The sequence below is a fragment of the Lissotriton helveticus genome, chromosome 7 (assembly GCF_964261635.1).
Source record: "Lissotriton helveticus chromosome 7, aLisHel1.1, whole genome shotgun sequence".
Classification (NCBI taxonomy): Eukaryota; Metazoa; Chordata; class Amphibia; order Caudata; family Salamandridae; genus Lissotriton; species Lissotriton helveticus.
The window spans coordinates 588,489,919-588,510,451 of NC_136068.1; the positions used below are offsets into that span (position 1 = coordinate 588,489,919).

Consider the following 20,533-nt stretch of genomic DNA (forward strand, 5'->3'; position numbering starts at 1 on the left):
AGCTAGCACCATAAGAGGCCCTTTTGCAGCTCACAACTTCACCGCCTCCTCACTGCCAGCTTCTCGTCCTGCCCATCAAAATCTCTCAGCTATATACTCGCTCGATGCGTCCTCGCTCGCTAAGAAGCCTAATGGGAGGAGAAGGCATAGAGATGGAAGTGGCAGCTGGCAGAAAAAATGGAAACCTTGGACAGGAACACAGAGCATTATGAACATATAGAAGTTGGCCATCTTGCTGTGCAAGAGATGGCAGTGTTCCACTGTGTCAGACTGTCTCCATGTATGAAAGCACCGTACACCCTTGTTCAGAAGTGTGCCTCACAGTAAACATATGACTGGATGCTCCCATTTCCCTTGGGGTGAAATAATTCATCAATTACCTTCCAAAATGACAGTTGAAACAATGATACAACAGATTTATTTCTTGAGAGGTTTGCACTTGAACCTACACCAGCTTCAACTTGGACCTTCACATCCAAGTTCTGCAAGATTAGGCATAACAAGACACATACAAAAATAAACATTTCACATCAAATGGGCATGTATTGGCATAATTTCAGAAGATTCACAATGAAGAGGACTTCTAAAATCACATTATAAAAGCAGCCATCCACAACACACTATCAATACATCACGAACCCACCACAGACACCAGCCCAAGGATTCCTGGAACCATGAGACACTCCAAGCCATGAGAACATGGCAGACAGCAATGTCTTCAATGGTTGACTCCAAGCTCTGATTAAGGTGTTGCTATCTATTGGTTGTACCTTAGGCCAAAGTAATAATCCAGGGTAGATGATGGGTCCCTAGGCTTGAATCATGTATTGTCAATGGGGTTAACTAATCCAGTTAAATAAGTGGCTACGGTCTTTGAATGGTTCATGGAGCACGAGCAACAGATCAGGTAATTAATAATGGATGGGCATTTTTTAGACTTGGGTAATGGCTCTGTCAATCAGCCATCCTAGGTTTCGGTTAACATGTTGTCCATAGTGATGTGGTGATGCTCGACACTAGTGGTATCAATAGTTGGCTATAAACCTGAGCTGTACACTACTGGTGGAAAGGGAGTTTCCTTGCTTTGGGTCATGGCGTGGCCCTGTCTTGTGTCAACACGTTTGTGTTGTTGTCAGAGGACTACACACTTGTCTTTGGTCACTGTACTGGGTGGGGGGGTCACAGATTTATCACAGGGTGGCAGCACCCTAGACTTAAGTTGTGCAGTTAGTTCTGTCAATGGAACTAACATTGTCATAGCATCTAACTGAATCACTCTTATATGGCACACACTCATGCAAAGGAACAAGACATTCATCCGAAGGAGCTTAAATAAAAGCGACCCATGGAATCCAGGTCCTTGGCAGCATCAACCATGTCTCTGAGCCCAAGGTAGGCATGACACACCGACCATGGCACGTTCCCATTTCTTTGGCTAGATGGGGAGGTCAAATGGTGGTGAAGGGAATGCTCCACAATTTTATCCCCTGCCACAATGGAGTGAGTATCAGCTCTTTCCTTGGATCTTGTGATCGGCCAACACATGAATACAACATCTTCTCTTCACCACAAACAGCAGATATCCACTGCAGTGCTCGACATTCACTTTTCACATTTAGACGGACCAGCCCCTATCCTCTCATAAGCAATCCTCACCAACAGGAGACGGGAGCAGTGCACAAGGTGCATGAGGAGATCCCCTTTGCCTACAGAAAGAATGGACCATTTGTAAATTTAGTAAATGCAATACGTCCATCAAACATATCTTCTCACACTAGGAGGATGTGCCCCCAAACCCTTATAGTTTATTCATCTTATGCAGAGACCTCCAGCCCCAGCAGCTCAAGGAATAGTGGGACCACTGCAAGCCAGATGCTTTGGGGGGTCAAAGTCCATCTTTCCCATCCAAATGGAAGTAAGTGACCAGGTGTCCTGCACATGTTTGTCAGGTGTCAGAAGAATCCACCTGCCCCATCCACAGGGTGGTGGGTGATATGGCATCTGGCCTGATGCGCTTGATGTCTTGCAGCTCACGCTCCAGTGCCTGACTGCGATGGTACATCTCCATGTAGCCTGTTTGGATCTCACGCTGGTATTGCAGCACTCGCTCCTTCTCCTGCTTCCAGGTGCGGCGCTCCATCTCAAAGGCCCCAAGGAGTGCCTCGCTTTGTCGTCTCTCCAGCCTCAGAGCCGCCTGCAGTCGCTCCACCTGGGCCTCAACCGGCAGGACACAATCCCCCTGCAGCCCTCGGCACTTGGAGTCGTCCGTCTCACAACTTGCGAAATCCCGGAGCTCCTCTGGTGCCTGCTCCAAGCCCACCTCTTTCGCAAGGCCCACGGAGTCCAGCTTTCCCCGGAGGTGCTCACTAGAGCTTGGTCCAAACTCCTTCAAATGCCTCTTAGGTGAAACCCGGATGGACTCACTAGAAGCTGTCGCCTCATATTTCTGGACTAGAGCTCTGGCATCTTGGAGCTGTGCCTTCAGACTTGACAGCTCATCTGTTTTCTGGGCTAACTCTGTCTGCGAGTCTTGAAGCTGCTGCTTGAGGAGTGATATCTCTGCTGCTTTTTGAGACACCTGTGGAGAAAAGAGAACCAAAGACCATAGTGAGGAACTGCAACACAAGTTGGAGTATGGTCAAAGAGATGTGGTAAGAAAACGCGTATTCCTGGAAAATACAGAGGACCACCCCCAGAAAGATGAGGGGTAGACTTAAGGGAACCCTCAACACCACATGACCACTTGCAAGAAAAGACGGGTAGGATGCACCTACTATGAATGGGGATATTGCTGAAAAAGGGGGGGAAAGCCATGCCTGTAAGACGGTGTATTTGATGAGACGTGACGTTTGTATTGGAGGCGAAGAGGAAAGTCCAAGAGAAGCCTCCACACAGGTGGTATTTGGAGACTGAAGGACACAGTGATTTACAACAGAGTGCGCAAAGTTCAAAATCTGTACAACCTGTGAAGAGGTCCCTTGGGAGGGAGAAAAGCTGATGCCAAGAACATTTTTTTTTCTGCTTCCAAACTCAGTATTCCATTTCAAGTCAGACTAGCATAACTTCTTTTTCAGCTCACTGCTTCTAAGTGCCAACAGGTGTGCAGCACATGTCCCAGACATGGACACTTTACCTGCAGTCACTCCTTAGGACATATCCACTATTCTACTAAAGCATCTTGTGTATGCGTCATCTGTCCTGGGGATGGCAGAAATACACATCTGTGGTGTTCAGTACAAACAGTGGTCAGCAGGAAATCCAGCTTGACAAAGGAGCCAAATACAGTGGACTTTGAGTGTGAAGCAGCAGGTATAAGACGGGAGGATTGAAGTATACATATATACATAAACAGATGGCTAGCCCTCCCCGACATGCAGCACATGTGAGTACTGGTGGTCCTATCACATTATCATGCACCAAAGGACTCAAAGGGGCCTGTATAACACTTCTCAGCCACGAACAGTGCAGAAAGTATTAGTGTCTCCCACACAGATTTAGTTGGTATGCTGGGGGAACTCAGACTGGACCGCCGGGAGCTTGAAGATTGATGGTCTAGAGTCACTCCTACCCACAGGTGCTACGAAAGACCACCCTAGGGAAGTGTTTCCAAACCTTGCATTGACAACTCTCAAATAAGTCAAGGAGCATAGCTGGAATACCAAGGCACCCACCCCACTTGGTGGAACCCAGATCTGAAGACTGGAGTAACCCATTTTTAGTCCCCTCCCATTTTCAAATACAGTACTAGCAGTAGCCCTTTTTAAAGGCAGGTTACACTTGCAGCATCTTTGTCTGAATGTCATGTTATTTAACGTCTCCAAGTTATGGTCTGTATAGGAGGTACCAGTTAAGCTACGATCCCTGCATAACAGGATGTCAGCCGGGGCGTCAGCTTTCTCTTTGTCCTCCCAGCATGACAGCACCCCACTTTACTAGGAAGGTCGGACAGGCCTAAGTACATGACCAGTTTTTCCTACTAATGTCTTCAGTCCATTTTTTGCTATGTAACCTCAATGAATCTTTTCAAGGATATTAAAGGAAGGAACACATTTATTAAGTTTATTGGAATATATTGATGATGGATTACTAATACCCCAAAATTCTGAGGGCCACAAGCCAATAGTGTAAAAAAAAGTGGTGGTTTGATTTGAAGCCAATTAAATCAATTTTGCCTACTCCAATCAACGCTTCTCGCTTCTCAACACTGATCATGTAGAAAAGGACACTTTAGAAAAATTCCAAAAACTTGGCAACTATTCAGCCGAACTATGGACTTTGCCTTCTTGTTCATATACTGCACTTTTATTTACATTTTCAACGTATCAATTGGTATCAGAAATTAACTTCACTTGTAAACAGATCATGCCCATTTCCTTGGGACTGTCTCTCCTGTACTGGAGGACTGTAGTCAGTACAGAGGCTCTCCCGTGAAAATGTAGGTAATAATAATAATAATGAACATTTGTAAAGCGCGAACAATCACCCGCAAGGGTCTCTAGGCGCTGGGGGCCGTCGGGAAGATTAAGCAAGCTATTGCCCAGAGTCACATGGTGCTGGGCTAATCTGCCGCGGGCACCGGGGATCGAACCGCGATCCCCAGATTCCGGAGTCAGTCACCCTGGCCGCGGTGCCACACCTCTTACGTTTATCCAATGGGATTTGGACAACACATTTGGAAAAGAGACAAGTCAATCTGAAGATTGCGGCAGAAATAGGAATGTTTAATGGCAGCTAGTGCATGCACAAACAGCACAGTGTTCCAGACCGCCACAAGCGTGGCGTAAAAATATAAGCTTAGGCAGACCATTCATAAGGTCATAAGCTACACAAAAAACAAGTTAGATCTTCCTTACATAGAAGGATAAGCATGGCACCACTAGAATGTGCCTAATGTGGTAGGCGAGAGACTGCTTGTAGCATGTTGAGGGACAGACTTGGCACAGGCAATCCATTTGCAATATTGTGGGCTAGGCTAGGCAGAAGGCCTCTCTGAGATCTAGTGATTGAGGCTGGCTGCCCCTGGTAATCATTTAAAGCTTTCTAATACCCAAACTGTTCCTTCGTTGGTCGAACTGAAAGTTTAAGAACTTGGATTCATGAGTGAAACTTTCAACTTTATACTGTAGGACACGAGTACATGCAAAAGATGGGCACCGACTCCACAGAGATCTGAAGTTGTCCCACATCGCTATAAACATTTCTGCGAGTCAGTCGATTTCAAAAGGCTAACTGAACTTAAAAAACACAATAGAGTACAATGAAGGCCTTGCTTGTTAAATCCTCCCAGAAAACTGAATTTCATTGAGATTGCATTGCAGCAAAACCTGCTAAAATTTTGTAACTGAAGTTCCAGTTGGATATTCTTTTTCCACAGTTGGATATTCTTTTTCCATGGCCATAATTACCTACAGCTGGAGGTCAGAATACAGGCTTCCAAAATGTTGTAATCATTGCCAAAGGATTGATGTATCTGAGATGCATTTTCCTTCCTTTGACTCTGCGTGTTCTCAAATAAAGGGGAAAAAATTGATTGTCCCAGCCCTCAGAAATTTGGGGATTCAAACCAGCAAGCAGCTTTGTGCTTATGTAAAAAGGATATTTACACCTATTTAGTTGGTATATATTAATTCTATTTTCACCTATTGTGCTTGGCATGTGTAGTACAGTAGTGTACAGTCTACTAATTACTAAAAATAGTGCAATTACTTATTAGCCACGGTTTCCTACATGCGGACTGTACTGATCGTCTTATACGCAACACCAAATAAAATAAAAATTTCACTGAGCCCTGTTGGCCACCTCATACATGATGTGTTGGGCAGGGTATGGCCGACAGTCCATGTAAAACGTGGTGGCTAGATCTACTACAGAATGTTCCCTTCCCGAGTCCTATTGGAAGCAAGCCAAGGCAGAGCCCCCCCCCTTAAAAAGTGTATTACTCTGGAGCATAACTGATGCTGGCTAGGTGCTCTTACCTCCCATTTGACCTCATCCTGCTTGGGGTTCAAGCCTCTGGGTGGGACTGGTCTGCGCTTCATCTCCTCGCACTCAGTCTGCAGCAACGTCAGCTCCTCCTGCAGGCGCTTCTTCTCCTGCTGCACCTTGTAGAGCTGCAGCTGCAGGATCCGCTGACTGCGCAGTGCCTGCTGTGATACCTGCTGCAGCTTCAGGACGTACATCTGCTTCAGCTCCTCCAGCTCCTCCATCCACAGCTGGCGCTTGTTCTCGCACACCTACAGTCAGAGAGCAGCACAGTTAGCACCTGGCATGTGTCCATCACAGATAGAAGTGGATAGACAGGCAGAAATCAGATTAGGGAACATGCCCAGTGCAAATAGGGTCACCATACAAGCAGATACACAAACTGACAAACTCGTACAGCAGCAGGACCGGGGAGGCCACACACAGACTATTTGATACTGGCAAAATATGGGAGTTTGTTTAGACTATTTGGGCAGTTAGACATACAGAGTTCATGGCGGTGCACAAACCTGGGCAAAGGGATCTTCCTTCCCGTTGGGACTTCTTTGCCGTGGCTGCACCTCCGCTGCTTTCTGCTGGAGTGGCCGCGCCTCTACTCCTCGTTGCTGCAACTGCGCCTCCAGCTGCTGGACCATGTCTTCCAGGGAATGAGAGTATTCATAGGGGGGTGGTGGGTCCCCTGCACTATATAGGCGGTTCAGAACAGCCATGCTTCTACATGGTACCTTCTCCCCGCTCCCCCGCATCGCCCTGTCTAGAGAGCCCCCGATGTGGCTCAGGTGTCCAGTAGAGGCACTAAGGGGGGTTTGCGGGGTCCCAGAACCTGGGGCGTAACAAGGGACACTGTTGACTGAGCAGGGCCCAGAGTCAGACAGGGTATCTGCTTCCTCCTCTCTTTCGTCCTGGCTGATGGTATGAAGCGGTGTGGCCCGCAGGGGTCCCCTGTGCACTGGGGTGCTCAGGCTATTTTGACTTTGAGAAAGTTTGTGCCCCGATGAGGGGCTCAGGTTCTCCATGGAAAAGAAGTTCTTCACCCCAAAGGGCTTAAAAGAGGGGGTATTGATGCGAGGCTGAAAAAGAAAGAAAAAATGTGTTGATCATCACCCCGGTTCGCCCAAATTACCCCAGAACCAAAGATGTACAACCAACAGCAAAAACGACTTTCTGGACTAAGTTTCCTCCAACAACATACCCAGCTGCTCTACCACAAGCGAGCTTCACCTCCACAATGTAATACCCATCACCATCCAGGCTACCTAGATTACCCCGAAAATCCTGAAACCGCCCACTAATCTCACTGGTAGTCAGCCATAGTAATCCAGGCTCAGCAAAGCAGCTCTCCCCCCTCTGGCACATAGCACAACAACCTTCCATACTTGCACGAGGTCGAGCCTCTTCCACAGCAACACCTGTGTTAAACTGGACAATGTCAGCTCTCCTCCACCCACCGCAGAGTCCTGCACTTGTGCCCATGAGTACTAAGACCGTACTGACCTAACCCCAGGACTAGGACTGTGCTCACCTAACCCCACACAATGTTTCTCCAGGAGACAACCATGGGCTCCCCAAGACTCACCCAGTACCTTATGCATAGACGGATATCAGTTCTCCCACAATCCCTAGACAATACCATTTCTACCTCCACCAGAAGAATCCCTGCACACACACAAACACACACACACACAAACACACAGATAATTCTCCCATACAGCTGTAGAATCCCCAACAAGACAAGGGCACATCAGTCTCTCTGCACCCCACCCAATAGCACAAACAAAGCGCATCAAGTAAAATGAGCAGTCTCTGGACACATGGTCTCTTCTCAGTCACTGCACTGACAATGACATCTGCTCCAGCCCATCCACTTGTATCTCTAGGTTGTAGATTGTGCATTGTAGAAGTGTGATGTTTCACTACTGTGTGTCGCAGAAGCACAGCCTGAAAATGGCCATTTGTAAACGCTGAATGCATCCAGTAATACGTTGTAACTGGCCTCATTTGAATGAATCAGTCTAGAACCAAATCCAGTTCAGGAATTACAATTGGTAAATGGCTTAAAAATACATAACTACTCAATTCGCCTAATTAATTAATATTTCCAAATCCTGAACTTATGCTGCGCTCCCCGACAATGTGAGGATGTGCGAGCAAGCCCCATTTGTAGACAGAAGCCAGAGGAATCATCCAAGCGAGTGATCCCGAGTGTTGCTGATCAACAATTGGCCTCGTCCTTGTATTACGTTTGATGGATTTATTTTACCCGAACCAACAGGCTTATGAATCCCTACAATGGCACAACTACAAGGGCCACAGCCCATATAACATGGCACTGGCGTCCCTATGCTAGGAACACTTATCCTAGCTGGTAGTACACCCTTTTTAGGTTGAGCATACTAAATAGCACAATCCGCCTGGTTGCAAAAGAACTATTGTCAGCATACCAAGATCTTATGGTGGGCTTAAAGCCCGCCTGCCGCTTAGCACTTGTTGGCATTACAGTCACTTATTTGCTTGATTCTTATTCAATGGCTTGCCTACTTTGGATGTGTCCCTCCCTTAAAGCACAACCTCTTTACTGGTCTCCAGCCACTGATGAGTTTTAGGGAACTACTTTTTTTTGCTTAAGAATTCCACAGAAATGTATGTGTTTTCCAGCTGTCTCTTCGTGTGCTTCTTTCACCCATGTTGCTCTCTCTCTCATCCATGTTTTTCTCCTCCCTCGTGCTGCTGGTTTCTTTTTACATAAGCACTCAAAAAGAGTGTGTTTTAACCCATTTGTTTCAGTTGTGTGTTTCTTGCAACATCCAATTAAGTGTTTCTCTCTCTGTTTATTTGTCCCTCCCTCCCCTGCTCTCTTATTCGCATGCTTCTCTCCCACCGATCCTGTTCTCTGTGGTGTTTGTTCACTCTTGTGCCACCCCCAATGCTTGGTGCACTGTTTTACACCTCGCGCCTCCCACTTGCTCCTCCATCACCGCCCACCACAGCTGTCTTTTTCAGAAAAGATTTGGCTATTTCTCATTAGCAAGTCTTTATTTTTTTATTTAATGATGCAAGTGGTGTTCACCATTTTGGATCAGTAAATAAAAAAATAAAGCAAATGATGCCCATGTTATTAAGCTGGAGCTTGCATGCGTCATGAAGCATGTGCACGTTTGAGGAATGACCAGCACCGTTGTGCCTTTAAAAAACTAAATTACAATGCTGCACAACCTCCCAATACTGTACAGCAGCGACAAAAGAAATTCCTCATTTTCCTTTCTTGCTTCCGCTCTGGCATCCTATGCCTTGCTTTTTGTACCACAAGTAATTTGGAGCAGTAGGCCTGCATGTCCTGAACATAGGGTCACCTGCACTCTACATGTTGCATTCAGATAGCGCCTCATATCCTTATGTGAGACACGAAAAATAATTTTTGGGACGGATTAAATGCCACACCACCCATCCTTGGTGTGCAAAACATTGCATGTTTTGTACCCTATGTGGAAAAAGTTTTGGTATCACGCATAATTTTGTCTTGTGTCTCAGTGGCCAGGAGCAAAGGAGATACAAGAGGCATGCAAATTAGAATTATATTGGGACTAAATAGGCAGCCACATATCCTCGTTCTAACCAGAGAGCAGTAGGTTGCTGTGCACGTGTACATCAAAAAAGGGAAGTAATGAGCGAAAGTACATAATCCCTCAAGCTCAAGTTTGAAATGCCGTCAAATGATGCAACATAGGCAAACACCGGGGGCGCACATCCAAGATGGCCACACACCAGTGAGGCTCGGGAAGCTTGGCAAAATAATCCGGCAATTATCCTCTTATTTACCAGCTACCACTATGCTTTGCCACTGACTATCTACTCCTTGGACCATCCGGACTCTCAAGGTAAAAAAAACAAAAACAAATCGCAGCTCTCGCGCCCCCAGGGAACACTCTCCTCTGCCTTACATGCCGCAGGGACCTTCGGTGGTGTGCTAACTTGAAGCCCGGGCGGCAGCAGTCATCACTCGAGCTCCGAGGATCACACGTGGCGATAGGCCCTGCCCGTGACGGATCCACTCTAGTTGTTATCCTACGGGGAACAGCCTGCATGTCATCAGTGTGCATCCTGCAGTGACTACCGACACTCCGGTCCACGGCGCCCGCAGTCGTAACCAACAGACAGAAGGTGAGGTGCTTGGTGCTGAAGAGTGCAGCTCTTCCGTAGGTGGCGCGCCGTTTTATCTCCTCACTCCCTCAGCGAGCGCTGTGAATCCCGCGCACATGCAACTACTCAAATTGATACTGCATTCTGTGCCACTCCGGGGAGCTCCCAACCGGCGAATTGAAACGAGCGGCAAGATAGGTGGTTGATTGGCACGCATCTCCCCATCATAGTCCCTCATTGCTTCCAGCCAGCTTGGGTCTCCCCTACCTTGTTTGGACGCCATCACACTGCCTGACCCCAAATCCGCTACAAACCCTTTGGCACCTCACGTCCCTACTCCACTGCGTCACTATTGCGGACAGCACATCAATCTTGGCTGCGAAACTTCTAGATGCCGTTTTCATACCTGTGGGCATACCTTCCACTCCACGTTGTGGCCATATCTGATCTTTTGGCTCTGTAATACTGAACTGCGACACGCTCTATTGCATCAGACATTCATCCCTAACTGCACACTGGAACCTTGATTCGGTACAGGATACAAGGTTGCATACAGGGGACTGATTGGCTGCGTGCCATTAACTAAGAGACCACACTCTACCACTTGAACCTAGAAGGGGGCCGTCCCCCTCCCTCTGTTTGCCTACTCTCAATTACTCCATCAGCAGGCGGTGTCACCTCGCAACGGACCTGCACGCTACTGTCCGACATTGTGGCATATACATCTCGACCAGCCTCACGGTTGGACGACGACTATCCACCTATTCTACAGTGACATCTGGTCACATGGAGAGGAGAGATGGGGAAATCTGATGGTCGTCAACCTCCACTTACTTTTGAAACCAAAAAAGCTGCAACACGGTCTATACCTCCGTAGATTCTGAAAAGACCAGTACAGAGAAGGCACAGACATCCTCAAAGTCCTCAGAAGATTACGTTAAGACACTACTCCTGGCTGTACAGCATAGTCTCACTGACCTCTCCGGAAAGATGGAAACGATGAACAACTGACTTCCTTGTGCAAAAGGTTGACAAACGTGATGGGGAATTGAAGGAGGCTGAGCACCGAATATCCGAGACCGAAGACACCACTTCTCAGATGCAAGCTCAAATGTCGCAAATGGACAAATTGCTGAAAGTTATTGCGGCCAAGAATATGGACATTGAAGCTAGAAGCCACCGCAATAACATTCGTATAATAGGTATACTTGAGACTACGAATATGGGATGCATAAAGGACTATATTGAACGTCTTCTGAAAGTCACCTTCGGTGCAGATTCTTTTTCACCGCATCTGGTGGTAGATCATGCACATCGCTCCCTGGATCCCCGGCCCCCATCAGGTGAAACTCCGAGACCCATTATTGCTAGTCTCCTGAATTATCAAGACTGCGACGCTGCACTTCAGAAAGTCCGCGAAACAAAACCACTACAATTCGAAGGGAATACGTTCACCATCTACCCCGACTTCACTGTGGCGGTACAGGAGGCATGCTGCAAATTCCTTGCTGTCAAACAAAAACTTTACAAGACTCAAATAGAATATGCCTTCATGTACCCTGCAATGTTTTGGATTACACATCAAGGCAAACATCTTTTGCACGAATCCGCAGCAAGTGGAAGACTTTCTGAAAATCAACTTGAGATGTTCGCCACAACAGGATCGTGCTTCCAGGTCTCCTTCTTCATCCTTGGACTGACCGAGGCAGTGAGTTATATGCTGTGATGACCCGATGTGGGATCCCTTCGCCTCTGGTGGGTTCTGATATGCTGTATCGCGACAATGCTGACACACGTCGCTCGCCCCTCCCTAGTGGGAGGCATGGTAACCCCTTAAGATGGAACTTTTCTCCTACAGGATGGTCACGGACAGATAAGTGCCCTCTGGGCTTTGAACAGTATCTGTGGTTTATGACTAAATACCTGGTTTATATTTCTATCGGGAGGTCACCACCGTACATCGTCAAGCACCCCCCCACCACCACTCTATCCCCCATCTTCTGTAACATCTGGGGACTGCAATGCAGCAAGAGTTGGAATACAGGAAGGTTTTATAGCCCACTGGCGCCCCCCCCTTTTTGGGAGATCCCCCACACTGTCTTACCTCCTATGTTTTTATTGTTTTTTCCCTCTTTTTTTTGCTGGCCCTATCTGGCTAGGGTAGAATGGACATGTTGTTTAATGGTAATGGGTGGGCAACTTAATACCGGAACAACTGGGGTGCTGTCGTGGGTGGGGGTGGTACTGTTAGCTAATTGTTCTAATGCTGACTCACTGGGTATGTTTTTGGGGGGAGGGGATGGGATGGGAATGTTCTGTATTGCTTTTCTATATTTTGGACAACAGCATTTCGACAGGTCAGTTACTGTAGGCATAGGCACACTACCTCTATGCAACGTCATACTCACCATACTGCCATATCGCACCTGGAATGGTAACACATACTGACCAACTTCGCATCAAATTGATCACATGGAATGTCAGGGGTCTGTGTGACCCTCGTAAACGGAGACAAATATTGGCGTATCTTGACAGACATCACATACAAATTGCAATGCTTCAAGAAACACACATGGACCCTCGTCGTCCTAACTGTTTTGGCAGTAAATGGGCCTTTGCTTGGGCATTCTCCTCCTACTCGACATTTATGTGGTATGCTCATATTAGTAAAAAGAAATACACCCTCCATACTGGGAGGCACATATAGCGATCCCTCCGGTCGGAGCTGTATGCTCAGGGGTACGCTGGGCACACAATCGGTCACCCTAGCTTGCTGTTATGGCCCTAACACGGGTGACCCAGACTATTTCACTGCTCTATGGGGACAGATAATTAAAGTAGGCTCCGCCCACCTCATATGGGGCAGAGATTTTAAAACTGCCCTGAGCCCATCCGTGGCCCAATCCTACCCCCTTCCTCATCATGACACCAATACCCGGGGGCCCTTTCTGGGTTGTTTATGGAGCACAGTCTCATTGATGCATGGCGTTACGTACATCCCACCAACAGGGAAGGCACATTTTATACAGCGGGGCACTCAACTTGGTCGCGACCAGACTACTCGGTTTGCTCACGTGGGGTAGGCCCTTGGATTCATTCGGCAGAACACTTGGCCTGCACACATTCAGATCATGCACCGGTATACCTGGAAATAGCTCCCCCTAATTTAATCGCCAACCCCCGATGTTGGAGGCTGGTACCGGAACCGCTGTTGGACGCTGTCTTTCAGGCTGAAATTGGGGAAGAAATTACTGATATTTTTGCTAGAAATAAGGGCTCTGTCACTCATGTGGGCACAGTTTGAGAAGCATTTAAAGCCACCATAAGAGGCGAATGCATGTTAAAAAGCTTTGGGGTACTCCGAGATATTAGGAGAAATTTAAGGTGCCTCGAAACGGAGTTAAAACAACTTGAAACAAACATGTGGAATGCGGGCTCTGGTACCCAGAGAGCCACGCTCTGGGAAAAACAAACAGACTACACCACCACTGCAGAACGGGAAGTCAAATTCAGAGGAAAATATTTTACCGCCCGTTGGTATGGCGAAGACGAGAGACCTGGCCGAGCACTGGCGAACGATATTAGACAACCCCGTTTCTCTAGCTATGTCTTGGATGTGGTGGATGGAGACTGGATAAGACACGGCTTGAAATACTGCATACATTTACTACATACTATGCAGACTTATATTGCTCGCAGCGCACTTGTCCCCCTGACTTCGCTCCTTATCTTGAAGTTATAGCTCTTGGGTGGGTGGGTGACCATCAGCGGGAATTCTTGGCAGCACCATTCGAAGATGAGATTCGTGAAGCCATCATGCAAATGAAATCAGGCAAAGCACCGGGATCGGACGACCTTCCCATTGATTGTTATAAAACTTACATCGATCAGCTTCTCCCCGTACTAAAAGAAGTCTTTCTGGAAGCTCAGGATACCCAGATTCTGCCTGCCTCGATGAGAGAGGCACTAATTACGTCGCTATTAAAACCGGGCAAACGAGCAGAACAATGTGAATCCCTATAGGCCATTTTCTCTCTTAAACTCAGATGCAAAAATCATTGCCAAGCTTTTGGCGAATCGACTCAGTCTCCTGATGGAGAACCTCGTTCTCCCGGACCAGGCTGGGTTTATCCCTGGATGAGCGACATCCCATAACCTTAGGACACTTTTTTCCATCCTGCAAATTGTAGATCCACAACTGGCGCTGGTGGCTGTATTCCTCGATGCCACCAAAGCCTTTGATTCGGTGGAATGGGATTACCTTTTTACTATATTGCACTGTATGGGGCTTCCCATGGGCATCGTGTCTTGGATCCGACTCTTATATACCTCAACGATGGCGAATGTTTTGATAAATGGACATGTTTCACCCTCGATCTCACTTTCTCGGGGCACTCACCAGGGATGTCCACTACCTCCCCTACTATTCGCCCTTGTCATGGAACCCTTGGCAGCTAAGATCAGGCAACATCATCAGAAATTGGGTCTCCGGTGCTTACTCCGCCCATTCCTCATTTCTCTCTATGCCGATGATGTCCCCTTATATATTATAGAGCCGCACAAGAACCTCAATCCGCTATTACGGGAGTTCGTTTGATGTGGTGGCCAATCGGGCATCCATATCAACTGGGCCAAATCCCAGATCTTCCCGTTGTCCAGCACTGCCACACCATTTGAAACGGATTTCCCCATCGAGTGGTGAAATGACGACGCAAAATATTTAGGGATCCGTGTCACGACAGACCGCGACGAGCCTCATATTATGGTTGTGCGATGGAATAGATCACTGGCTGCATCACTCAATGAATTGCACTTCCCTTGACCATGTCTGGGCGCATTTCCCTCATTAAAGTGATAATCCTAATTTATTTCTCAATATCCCCCATGACCCTGGCCGGCATTTTTTCGCCGCTCTTCGGTCAGAACTGATCCGAATAGTGTGGGGCGGTAAGCAACCACACATACAATGGGACACACTCATGCGACCATACTCACAAGGAGGCTTTGACATTCCTAACTTTGAATTATACTATATATGTGCCCATGCACACTATGCTCACTTTTTGTTTCGCTCTCCTCGTGACACACCTCATGTTACTACTGAGCACTGTCTTGCCGACCCTATTCCACTTGAAGGCGTCATACTGTCTAAGGTCAAGCTCCGTGGGTCTTGTCCATCCTCTGTGGACTGCATGATCAAAGCCTGGTCCCGCATTACCAATCGCTTACATGCACCCTGCCTATACTCCCCATTACTCCAGCTTGCCTACCATCCAGAGATGTCATTACTGCAAGAAGGAGTATTTAAGAAAGTTGTGCATACACAAAACATCCGTTGTTGGGGTGGTCTATACCTTATTGGAAAATTTCGTACTCTCCAACTACTCTGCCCTGACCCCCCACCTTCCACTATGGAAACATTCTTATACGCCCACCTGCGGCATGGGATTCAAGCCTGCACCCCTTCATACCCTTCGGAACCTGCAGAAGTGGCCCCTCAGCATCATGTCTTATGCGCGTCCACTGCCTCGCATTTAGTGTCCACGCTGTACCACACTCTTTATGTTGATACTGACTTCCCTCAATGTGCAGCCCGCGATTAAATGGGCAACAGAACTGGAACACGGCATCACTGACATACAATGGTTGTTCTGTTGCAAAAAGACGGAGCAGATTCCCTCCAACAGCAAACTACGAGTCATTCATTATAAATTCCTTCATCGAAGCTATTATACTTCGGTCAAACTCCATAGCTTTGGGTTACGCGACACAAACAGATGTGACAGATGTAAGACAGAAGCCGCTGACTTCCTCCACCTGGCCTGGGAGTGTCCAGAGGTTCACACATACTGGTGGCAGGTCTTCATGGCGCTAGACTGCATGACTTCTATGCCTATTTCGAGGTCCCCACTTGCGGCCTACTAGGATACACTGAGCAAATCCCATCCCAACATCGTAAATTTGTGTCCTTTAGCCTGGTTCTAGCCAAATGTCGAGTGGCTTGTAGATGGGGGTCGGGGACGGGCACCCAAATTCAAGGACTGGCTTGGGGACATGACATGATACTATGGCAGGACCAAACCTGTACATATGCGGAGCTTCACCCACGTTCCGCACACCCTTGCGACATCTGAGGCCCACTGTAGACGTACCTGTTGGAACACCCAGAAAGCACTGAACATGTGTCCTGATGCTGACTGTCACCATCATATGATTGTCCAAGCCAATGCAAGATATGTTTCTCCCCCACATGATCCCGTGCGGGTCATACTCACCTTATTGATCTACGTACCATTCCCGGACAGTCCAAACAGAACACATTCCAGTATGGCGATTCGGTGAGGTCCTTATAGAAATGTACAAATGTCCTAACTGCCTAACTGTATTTGATTATAATGGTACACATGCCATCTGATTTATTTTTGTTCACATTTGTTTATTTTCTGCTATACGTCCACTGCATATGCTGAAAATGTAGTTGTGCAATATTGATGAAAAGCTTAAATTAAAAAAAAACATAGGCAAACACCGGAGTTGGTGACATAAGCAGTAGCCAAGCACCTTTTGTAAAAGAGGAGATGGTGCTTCACAAATACATCTCATGAAAGAGGATTCCACCTACTCATGCTAGGTCGAAGTGGCCAAAGGTTTGAGCGGGGTTTCGCTCATTGGTTTAACTCACAGAACTTACTGGTCTCTCCGCATGGTACCAGGCATTGACAAACTCTCGGACCCTGAAGTAGGAGCCTCAAGATAAAGTCATTGACTCGCCGTTTGAAGTGAAGTATCCTTTCAATCGATAGATGGGGATGAAGTGGTCCAGCACGGCTAAGGAAGCGCAGTCATGGCCAAATAACTGAACTCTAATCAAAGGCTTCACAGTATTAGGAAAGTCCTTCCTTTTGTCCCACGTTGTAAAAGGAGGCACTTCCAAGGGAAGGTCAATCCGTCCAGAACTTCAGTTGAGGCTAAAAATATCACTGATGCTTTGGTGGCCAAGGCTCTCACGACATTCCACCCCGCAGCACAAATGGCACTCAAGTGGAGAGGAGGCAGAAGCAAGAGGGAGGATGGAAAGGATAATTCCCCACCACAACCAATACTAACCTCCTCCAGAGGTTTGCAGATTGTGGAGTGAAATGAGCTAAAAACTTAAGGAAAGACAGAAACGTGTTGACCAGTTTTATTCCAACATCCACAACCTTGTAATGTTTTTTGCTGTTTCAAACTGGAATAGAAGTTCACCTTCCTTCCAGAAGGAGGCGCTTGTGAACCCCTCCCAGAGGGACTGGCAATGCTGTCTGAGCCAGAGATGGTATTGTCGGGGGTAGCTCAGGAAGTTGTAGAGTATTGTGCTACATGCCCAGGGTTTCTATGCCAATGTTGTCCTGTGGTGAGGATATTCAGATGTCCTTTGTAGCCTGTGTGAATTTAACAGTGTACTACAGTGTTTGGTTATCCTAAACAGTCAAAGGAACGAGGGTGCCAGCGAGAATACAATCCGTATCAAGCATGGGTTTGACTTCCAACCTAGTATTTTCACCCCACACGAATCCAAAACATTATTCTAGGATGAAGAAGGCTAGTTAAGTATAGTGGTTTCCATCTACTGAGGCTTCAGTAGTCACTGGTTGGATGTTAGATACTGGGAAAGAGGGATGTGGGTGGAAAATCCCAGTGGCAATTGCCGTGACTTGATAAGTAATCACAAGGATTGTGCTGAGGACCATATAGCACGTTTTGTTTTTTTGCTTGTTTACTAATTTTAAGTAAAAATGAAGTTCTGTTTATTTTCTAAGTAATAGGTCTGACTGGATATTGAGTTTGTGTTTTACTTACTTTGTCATATTAAAGATGAGTTTTTACCCCCACTATCACCTTTTAGAAAAATTCCTGACTACTCAGCTTCTAGAATTCACAAAATTAACATAGGTTTCCCCCTCTGTCCCATTATTTCATGGCTTAATATTATGACTTAATTCTAGGGCCTCTTACAATACATGAACTTTACCCTCTTACACTCTAGTTTTCACTCACGCAATATGTGACAGAATCTCCTGTTTGTGCAGTTCTTATGCCTTTGCGTGGATTGTGCCACAAAAAAAAAAAAAGGATTACTTCCACAACATGGACATTTTCAATGCATGTCTTCTTTTCTTGACAGAGGGTACCCAAAAAAGTTACCTTACTCAAGCTAGGGAAAGAACCTGGTTTTGCCCCAGGGAATCACTTTTGATAACAAGTACCAAGACTCCCCAGTCTTGAAGGACTGGAGAAAGACTAGGAGCATTCAATTCAGCAAGAAAACCATTTGCAATGGAGGAGCTAATTCCTTCCAAGAGAGGTAATCGATCTGTCCTACAATCTCAAAGACCTCCCGCCTAGGGAATCCCAACGCTCCATTCGTCGCCTTTGGTGTTTGATGTCCCTTTCTATTTGGTGGCTAGTTCTTCATTATCTTTTTAGGTTGTCTTTTGATACTGTCCCAGTGATGGCCCTCATCAAGTCTGCTATTGGTGCCAAAATGTTGCCGCCCTAAAAAAAAAGTGCTGTTCCAATATCTACATTGGAGAGGGCTAATATCTAGTGAAGATCTGCTTGTACTAGGACACCGCAATTCTTATCTTAAGGAGAGCCTACTGGTCATTTGGATTACATTGCTTTTTGCAACTTTCCTTCACAAGAGCACGGCACCGTTTAAGTATGTCACTAGCCCTTGTGCACTTGATGCAAACATTCAATAGGAGTCGGAATGATGCACAAACAGCCAATAGCATGAGAGCACCAATAGCATAAGAACTCCTCTGGGTGGAGCCACATACTCCACTATGTACATTTAAAAAAAAAAGCCACTAGAAGTCTTAAAGACAGCTGCCCTTTCGTCCGCAGTACTAATTTTATTTTATATTTTAAAGGTTTTTTATAGCGTGAACATGACCCTTGCGGGTATCAGAGCGCTTTACAAGGAGAGGTAGAAAAACAAAGTCTTAATAAGTGTATGTCTTTGTTTTCTGCTGCAGTCAAAAAAAGCCCATGACCCAAGCCATTAATTGAGGGTGTTTATACTGTCTATGGAAATGTGTCCCCTTTTTTAAATGCATGGATATATCAATCAGCAGCTGGGAGTTGACCAGATAATGTTTGTATAGAGTTGGGTGTGGGGTATCACAGTTGCAGCAATTTTAATAACTTTTGATCTGCAGGAGTGATAAAATATATTTTGGGAAAATGGGCAAATCTTGGAGAAGGTGGATCATGTGGCAGGTACTCAAATTCATGTTTATGCACCAGAGGCCGCAGCATCAAATTTTTCTATTGGCCCTACTCAGTATAAACACTACTAATCTCTTGCAGCTTCACAGACATAACCCAAGGTCCCATCATATGAAAAGTCAGTACTGATAGGACAGCCTCAAGAAAGATTCAGTTGTGCAGCATGTTTTATATAATTATGGATTTGTCACAATCTACCATATGCTACACAATCTGTAAATTGAAAGGGATGAAAAATTGATCAGTACGCTGAGTATGAAGTAAAGCTCCTGACACTTTCCCAAAGTTACATTGTCACCTTTACCCGGCTGACTGCTTACTTTAGGCATGAATAAGCAATCATCGTACCCAGTTATCTGTGTAGGGTGGGCTGGGAAGAGACCAACAGCGGCAGAGAAGTCAAATGCAGGCATATGAGGGCCATTCCCAGGCCAACATTTCTTGACAGCCATATAAGGTAAATGTACATACATGGATTGAATTCTATACATCAGTTAGTATTTATCCTAAAAATCTGGTGTGAATCCAGATGTTGTACGTGTATGTATGTTGGACACTACTGGCCTACAGAAATAAAAACGTATTAAATAGAATTTAAACAAGGTGAAAAAGTTAATTTTCCCCCAATGCTGTAAAAGCAGTAGTTATTTCAAGAGAGCAGCCATGATTTAGAGTCTCAAAAACCCCATCTCTTTTTATGGTCTAATGCCTTGAATATGAAAGTATCTCCAACTGAGGCATACATTTTTTTTTATCTACCATGTAAACAATTGTAGGAACCTGTGGATTTGCTAAGGCTTTAATGTGGGATGCACTCTTTCTACAGACTGGGATTCCACGAGTTTTTTTGGTTTCCTCAGTGTTATTTACCTTTGCATTAAAGCCTTTTGCTGCATTACTGAGGGGGAAAGCTCGTGTAATTTGTCTTCAACGTGGAAATTTCATTTAGTATCATGTCCAGGTGGAGTTCTGACGCTCTTGTCAGTCACTCGGGATTATTTAGGGCATTTATTACACCTTGCTGTGGAACAACAGGCTCTCAGGCTACAACATAAACATAGGACTAACAGAAATCTTATTTGTTAATGTATTTATTATTTTGTTTGTGATTTTAGAAAGTGTTACTGTCATTTTCACGACG

General features: G+C 46.2%; 1 protein-coding gene across 1 annotated transcript in view; it reads right to left on the reverse strand.

The window, feature by feature from the left end:
- Nucleotides 1-389: 389 nt before the first annotated feature.
- N4BP3 (NEDD4 binding protein 3) overlaps nt 390-20,533 on the reverse strand; it is an 83,021-nt gene continuing 62,877 nt past the window's right edge. Inside the window, exons 3-5 of the mRNA XM_078652736.1 lie at nt 6,492-7,052; nt 5,976-6,233; nt 390-2,578 (exon numbers count right to left, since the gene is read on the reverse strand). Coding sequence (XP_078508862.1) covers nt 1,946-2,578; nt 5,976-6,233; nt 6,492-7,052 — 1,452 coding nt within the window. The 3' untranslated portion in view covers nt 390-1,945. The remainder of the gene's footprint in view (nt 2,579-5,975; nt 6,234-6,491; nt 7,053-20,533) is intronic.